We start from the raw sequence: 8,081 nt of genomic DNA, 5'->3' as shown, positions 1-8,081 counted from the left end.
CACTGTGACTTCAATAACACTGTGAACGCAACATACAGGAGAAGGTGTTTGTCAAAATGATTCACCAATGGTTGTGTAGACCAGTGACAAAAAGGGTCAAACATCAAAAAAGGAGAATTTCTCTTTCCTGGAACCTCTTTGGTTCATTCTGGGGAGACACAACCTCTGATCCATGTACAAGCTCACCACTGACATCCACTTCAGTGTGAAGTCCTGCTGCAGCTCAGTCCTTGGTGTTATCCTCTGAGCAGCAGCTCTCTCTGCTGGATGGAAGCAGCAAATACAGATTTGTCTCAGGCATTACCTTTATTTCATCTACTGATCCCTGCAGTCTGGTTCAGGAACGCCTCAGCAGGGCAGACACTCGCTATCATGTTGTTTCCCGTCTCTTCATTTACCCGCTCACTGCCTCCAGACACACAGCAGACCTACAGCCTGCTCATCCTTCAAACCTCCTTCTAATGTTTCATGTTTTCCACAAGCCCAGATAAGACAGTGATAAAATGATCAAACATTTATAATCATGGCTGCATTTGTAAAAAGCTTTTGTAAAAGCAGGAAAAAGATTTTGTGAGATTTTGGAGTTTGGGGTTACAGATCTCTTCTCCTGTCAGCTGTTTAAACAGGGAAAAAAAAAAAAAAAAAAGATCCCACCGACTGAATGTGGTTGCTTCCTCTTCCTGTTTTGACAGAGACAAAGGCGCTCTGACCTAAACCACAAGATGTGAATAAAGTCTTTTCTCCTTCGACATAAATACACAACTGCAGAAATAGCAGCAACACACACTCATGGAGGCAGCAGGCAAAGATGTAAACAAGTGTTTTATTGAGTGTTGCTGTACAATGTCGGGCCCGAACAGACTGCTACGTGAAAACTCAAAATCCAAAACCAAAACCAGGAATCCTGAAAAATATTTTAAATAGAATAGAATTTCGGTTCATGTCATTTAAGATATTTCCCCTTTACTCACAAATTTGCTAATTTTTGTAGCCTATATGATTTTCAAAGTATAACTATTGTTAGGACTTAAACATTTAGGGTCAAATAGCCGCAAGTTGCTTCCAGCCCTGGTTAACTTTGTGAGATAATTCCCCTCCACTTCTGAAACTAGGCTTGAAAAATCCAGAAAATGAGTAACTTGGTTTAAACCTTTAGTTATACATAAGGATTTTGCAGCAGCAGCTGATTAGACACCCAAACTTCATGCAATATCGGCACCAGCAGGAGGCCAAATTAATCTCATGGCATCAAATTCTTTAATTGGTCTTTATGAAGGCTCCCTAAAGCTCTTAAACTGTTCTTTTTTCACAAATGTCATCTGCAAAATATCATATGTTACAACGGATATTTATACAGTCTATACAAAGTACCTATATGCACCATCTTTCGTTTTACACCATCTTGGTATTTCACAGTGTGCAGTCACATGTTCAGTCTAAAATAGTCAGTGTGATGTGTCGGATGAAATTCTTTGCTGTTAGCAGTGAGAAAAACTAGTGTTATCGCAGATTGTGCCTGAAGAAACAGAAACAGGAAGTCACATGGCAGACTGAAAGACATCAGACCTTGAGGATAAAATAAAGTGTATAATTAAAATATTTTTTTTCCTCCAGTTTTAACAGGTCAATGTGTTTCCATGTCTCTGTGAAAGTCGTTCCCCAGCTGTGGAATAACCTTCAAACTCCACAGCCACTTTAAATAATCCTTTGCCCTCTGCTCCACAGCTCAGTCTAGTTGCTCTCCAAATATACCTTCTGCCTCTTGTTTAATGTGTTTTCCTGACACGTTTCTCTTTTAGGCTGTGGCTGCTGTCATGGTGATTTTGTCAGAGTGGTCGGCTGTGGTAATTTTGGGTGATCTCTTTTTTTGTGAAGCTTTTTCTTCTTCATAAATCCCTCTGGATACAGCAAATAATGCCAGGGACCAGTCCATGAAATGGTGAATGAAAAATAAAAACTGAATGTGCATACAGTAGTTTCACAGTAGGTCAGCATTAAGATTTAAAGTGGTGAAATCATTGTGGTCTGATTCTGCAGGATTCAGTTTCTCCCCTGAGCAGTTTAAAGTTAAACAGTTTATTTCACTACTTATTTCTAACAGCTCTTCTTTACTTCTGCTTACTATTTTATTCAGACCAGTAAAACCATTTTTCTCGACACTGAATAATTTATCTTTGACATATTCTCTTTCTTGCCCAGAGTTATAATTATGAAGCCTATAGTAGCAAAATAAAATTGTGGACATGGCACCTACTCAGTTTAGCTTAGCTCAAAGACTTGAAACTGCGAGCCTGCCATGTTCAAAAAACTGAATTTGCCTACAAGTCCCTCAGAAGCTCATTAAAGCTTTAAAAAAACAACAACCTGTGTGTGTGTTGTTGGTCGACCCCAATGACCTCCCAAGAAATAGTTTCGCAAAAATAAGAGAATTGCAGCTTGTAACTCTTCTACTGGCTGCTGCAACCAGGAGAGAGGTATCTTTTCAAAGTCCTCTCTAGACATTAAAACTGTTGCTTTGAGTCATTCAGACAGGTGTGAATTCAACATGAACTCTTGATAAAAATGCATCATTTGAAAAGTGGGATCTCCCTCCCTCTAAAATGTCTTTTTTCTACCTGAGACGGAGAGAGCAAGAGAAGAAAAGAGACTTTTCATGTCCTTTAATGACACATTGGACCAAAAATAACTCAAATCACCTTCAAACCCAGCAGCTCTCCGTGAGGCCTCAGGAAATCTATTGCCCCTCGCACAGCGGGACATACATACAGTAATGAGGTTAGCTCCCAAATGGCACCCTACCGTTCTTCAAACGGAGCCGATGTTCAGCTCCGTTCAAGCCGTCGCCTACATAATGCAGTGCACTTCACGGCTTTCTACACTGAGGCCTGTTTTTCTTCATAATGTATAAACTGCGAACTCCGCTGATCTTCACTGAATCACTGAAAAATTAATCCAATCCAACAGGAAAAGTGGAGGAACTGAGAAGCTGCTGCTTTAAGCTCTCCAGACCACTTCTACCAAATAAAGCTACAAAAGATAGAACTCTGATTCGCTCTAGAGGCTTTGCGTTAGTGAAAATAAAAGCTCTTCAATGCCTTCAGTGCATTTCAGTCTGTATTTTTACAACTTAACATTCAGTCTTTGCTCAGCCAATGACACAAACAGGCAGACGTTTTGGCACTAAATGTTTTTCCCCCCCGATATCCCACATTACGACATGGACGTTAAACACAGGCACTGCTCAGAAGGACACAAACCACTTTAACATTTTCTTTTTTTTAACCTGTGAGTGCAAGAATTGATGTGAAATTTGCTTATTATTTCCTTATTTTGACACTGTTTCTTTTACCATTAATTTATAGTACTTTCTTTTTTTTTTCTTTTTTTTAATGAGGAAAGCCAATTAAGGACCGACTCTGATGTGGTGGAAATGAATTTATCTTGCATGACGTTAAAGATAAACAAAAACCCAGGATGTTCAAAATCTGGGTCGTGATGTTAACTGTTCAGTTATCTTGTTAGGTGCTAAATACATGTCAAAAATAGTATATATTTTTAATCATTCCCTCTCTTTCCTTGTGAACTTCCCTTGTGAGATATAAACGTGTTCAATCAAATGTGATTTAGAGGAACTAGTTAACATCCTATAAAACTTTGCCGTTAGCTAGTGGATTGCAGGGTGCTGTGTTTCACTCTGCAGAAACATTAATTATATTTCCAATACTTTAATTCTCTATCATAACAATACTCAGTCCACATAATCCAATTTACTCACAAATATGTAACATAGAAGTTAACAATGCTATAACTTCTGTTTCACTAGAAGTTAAATAGGGCTCCCTCGACTGCAGTGAGAGGATATCACCTAAATATGAATCACCATTTCAGGACCCACTCCGAACACCACCTCTCCACTTAGCAACAGCTCTGAGAAATCATTAAATGCAACATAGACGATACAAGGTCTCCTCTAAAGTGGCGAGCCGTTCGCTCTCCTGCTGCAGAGTATCTCTTGACTTTACACTGTACAAATGTCAGACGATCTGTTGGCACGTATGCACGCTGTAATTTCACCGTGTGACACTCGCAGGGCTTCTGTCGGCCCGCTGGCACAGCTCCTGTTCTGCACCTCCGGGGAAGTTCATCACAGCAGACGTTTGAAGGTCACTGGATCACCAGAGAGTGGAGAAATGTGTGTCTTTATTTTCCACATCATTTCCTCCAAAAACTAAATGCCAGGTTGTTGTTTTTTTTTTCCTTTTTTGGGGGGTGGGGGGTGGGGGGGTTGAGTTCCTCCCAGATGTCTTGTCATCCTCTGCAGCTGGACTTGAGTCCATCAGTCTTGTGAAAATGGCTGGTCGTGCTGCATGTGTGTAAATGTATATATATGTATATATATATATGTATATATATATATATATGTGTGTTTTAATTTATGTGAACATTCAATACCCTGTAGCGTTTGCAGGTGCGTGCACGTTGAGCGGGGGGGGGTGTGTTCCTGTTGCTGGAGCGGTGAAGCTGTAAGCTGCGTACGCCACCGCAGAGCCGACCATCAGTCCTGTCATATACGAGACTGTCATAGTGTTCCCTGGTAGAGGGACACAGAGAGAGCAGTGAATAACTCTATCTCATCCAGGGTCGGGGTGAGTTTTCTGAAGCAAATATAAAGTGTTATAATGTGTCTTTAAGCCTTTATAAGGTACCCCTCCCTGCATACAATTATTTGTCACGAATGGGTGTAAACGCTCACCTGCCAGCTCCCTCTGTTCAGGCGGCACTTGACCAGCAGCCTGGATCATCGGCACGGACCCAAAATACCCGTTTGTGACTCCCATGAGGAGGGAGAAGAGACACGGCCAGGCGGGATGGGACAGGGTGGGTGCGCTGGCTGGGTACACGCACATGACGAACAGAGGGATGAAGACCACTCTGAGGCAGGAGAAGAAGAGCAGGCGGCCTCCAGACCAGTCGTACGGCAGCGCTGCCAGGATCTGAGGAGATAGCAGGGGGTGTTATATTCTGTGAAAACTTCAAATGAAAGGTAGAAATGAAATGTGGATTTGCTGAACATGAGACCCTGCTGTGCACTAATTCTACTGCTTAGAGCACTTTACAAAGAAGTGACCTGCCAGGGAGAATTACAAATAGGCCAAAATGCAAAAGAAAACTAATTTATATCGGTATATTTTTCTCCTCTACTTCTTATCCTGACCTCTTTTTTTTTTTTTTTTTTTTAAACCTCTAAGCTACCTTCATTTTCCTTTTTCCATTTTCCATTTAATTTCTCCTCTCCTACCTTATCTGTCTTTTCCCCCTCCATTTCAACAAAATGCTTTAATTGCCATGAGGACAAAGTCACAGCATACAACCCAAACAATTTTCACTGAACAAACTTTTCTCCCTTCGAAGTCAAATTTATAACCGAAGGACACCAGATAAGTTCCCTCTGAGTATTTGACTAAATCCTTTAGGCAAAGTGTAATTATCCAAAAATAATCAGACTTTTTTTTCAGCCTTACTCTCAGGTTTAATAAATGGGGCGACAACTTTAACAATTTCACAAGGTCAGCTCTGGTGTTTAAGTATGACTTTCTCTTTCTGTCTGCTGTAGAGCCGTGATGCTTGATGTGCGGTACAATCAATGCTCCGGAGTCATCCTCATAATGTCTGGGATCATCAGAAAACAATAACAATACTGGTATCCAAGTTAATCCAGAGCATTTTATACTTGAGGAAGTAACTTGAGATGTAAATGTCATTCAGCAAACATACTGCATGTCATACACATAATGGTGATTAAAGGTTGCAAAATGATTACTATAACCTGAATCAAAGCTTTTTATGAAACTTAATGAACTCAAAGGCTAAAACATTTCGACATCATGGAACATTTGAAAGCACAACTACATGTCCATCTTGTTTACAGGCATGGGCTCTAATAATATTTATTATAGATGAGTAAAAAGGCACAGACTGAGATTTATTTACTGTGATTCAATACTTTACTGAGAATTATGGATGTAGGCAAACTGACAGAAAGACATTTTTAGTGTCACTAACGATCACAACCTCCGTGGTAATGACACTAAGAAGGTTGCAACCTTTGTCCATCACATACTTTAGATGTGACAGGTTTGACTGAAAACAAAGAATTTTTTGAAGTTGTTGAGGCAAAAATATTTTGCAAAAGAAAAATCCTAATGGAAGTGTAAAGTTGATTGGTTGCATATCAAAGGGCTTTCTGAAATGTTGTTTATACGCCCGAATAAAGTTGAAAGGGACATTAATGTACGAGTCACTCACTGTTACTTTAACGGTTCAGCAAAGTCAACAATGTTAAACATCCCATATCTGAAAGGGCCTTAAGTTAACGAATACCAGCTGTATCTTCAAGTTGTCTTGCCTATGCGTCCAATGATCAATCTGTTTTTATCTCCGTCTTTGGTCTATAGAGCCTGAGAGGCTCTATAGCTGCTATATGTTCCACTACGTCCCCAGCTAGATGCTAACTTTGTCTGTTTGGCAGGTGATGTAATGTGGGCTTCAGAGCAATTTCAACCCCCCCCCCCCCCAAAAAAAAAAAAAAAAAAAAAACCTGCTACCTGCTGAAGCCAAATACAGTGAGAGCATGGAAACTGGACCTCTGTCCTCTGACAGCTATGATAAACGCTGCACTGGAAAACTGCCACCGTTTTCTACACCTGTCACTCGTCTACTAACAGCTTCACCTCTCTGTCTCACTCTTACAGCCTACAACAACATAGATGTGTGAAAACACCTACTTAACTGTGATTAATACCCTTTTCCCAGTTGAAATAAACTATGTAGCCAAATAATAATGTGAATGGAAGGAAACACAGATTTTCCTAAACTGTTCAATCAGTGTTAAAAAAATTTTTTTTTAAAAAAGGTAGTGCCCACTCTCTAAACTTAAAACAGAGCACAAGACGGGAAAAAGTTTTCCTCTAGTGTAATTTTGTAAATCCTAAACAGATTTGAAATGAATAAAGATCTCATAATGATCTGTTGAAAAGGTTTTTGTTTTTTTTAGGCCCGGCATACCCACACAGGTGGTTTCAGTTATTTTGGCTGATTGGAGCTCCAGTCAGGTCGAGGCACTAAAAGCAGTCTCACTAAGAACATTAATAAAAACTGTTCTATTCGAGCAATAAACAATTTCGAAACACTGTCTGAGCACACAAACGTCTGGGAGGAAATATCTGAAACTAGTGAAATGGTTACGCTTACATCGACACAGGATACAAGGAGCTCTGTAGGCTCATGTACATGCTTTGAATAGTGAAACCACCTTTTTATTAAAGGTAAAATTCTGGTAAGTTATAATATCTAAAAAATGCTCCTTGACATTAATGTAGTCTGATCAAGGCGTGTGAGGCCTATTTACATTCACTGTCTTTACTCTGTCTGAACATCTTTTTGTTGTTGTTTGTTTTTACATGACAGGTTAAAAATAAACTCACCTTGCCAACGAAGTCGGACATGTTGAAGGTGGCCATGATGAGGATGGGAAGCCACTCGCCTAACATGGGGTTCTTTATCTCCGACTCCAGCCCGGGGAACAGACACAGAGTGATGCTGTAGGTCACGGCTATGGACAGCATGTAGGTCCAGATCACACGGGACACCACGTAACGATGCACGATCATGTCTGGTGAGAGAACATGCGCACACACACACACACACACACACACACACACACACACACACACACACACACACACACACACACACACACACACACACACACACACACACACACACACAGGGCCATATTTAACACTCTAATGCTTCACTTGTGCAGGTCAGCTCGCTAAGAACACGCTCCTCATCCCAATAATCACCAGGGGATGCATTTAAATTTTGAATCCATCTGTTGGAGTCAGAGGGTAATTAAGCAGTGAGTAGACAAGATTATAACAGGGAGTACCTCGGACACCGGGCCAGCTCCTCCTTATCTTGGCTTTCGGGGCGTCAAACCGCACATATGTACCACCCACAAAGTCCTCAACGCCTTCTTCTGTATTGGACGGTCCTGTCCCACCGTTTCCCTGAAGAGA

General features: G+C 40.7%; 1 protein-coding gene across 3 annotated transcripts in view; it reads right to left on the bottom strand.

Moving 5' to 3' along the window:
- Nucleotides 1-804: 804 nt before the first annotated feature.
- The window catches only part of slc29a4a (solute carrier family 29 member 4a), a 20,177-nt gene continuing 12,900 nt past the window's right edge, over nucleotides 805-8,081 (bottom strand). For all 3 annotated transcript variants that reach the window (XM_069149604.1, XM_069149602.1, XM_069149603.1), the window contains exons 8-11: nucleotides 7,952-8,072; nucleotides 7,485-7,672; nucleotides 4,754-4,994; nucleotides 805-4,591 (exon numbers count right to left, since the gene is read on the bottom strand). In XM_069149604.1, coding sequence (XP_069005705.1) covers nucleotides 4,446-4,591; nucleotides 4,754-4,994; nucleotides 7,485-7,672; nucleotides 7,952-8,072 — 696 coding nt within the window. In that variant the 3' untranslated portion in view covers nucleotides 805-4,445. The remainder of the gene's footprint in view (nucleotides 4,592-4,753; nucleotides 4,995-7,484; nucleotides 7,673-7,951; nucleotides 8,073-8,081) is intronic.

This window comes from Embiotoca jacksoni, unplaced genomic scaffold, assembly GCF_022577435.1.
Source record: "Embiotoca jacksoni isolate LCO1_2020_lvr unplaced genomic scaffold, fEmbJac1.0.p SCAF_15, whole genome shotgun sequence".
NCBI lineage: Eukaryota > Metazoa > Chordata > Actinopteri > Embiotocidae > Embiotoca > Embiotoca jacksoni.
Note: the sequence above shows the minus strand (reverse complement) of the source record. Positions and strands in the feature narration are given on the sequence as shown.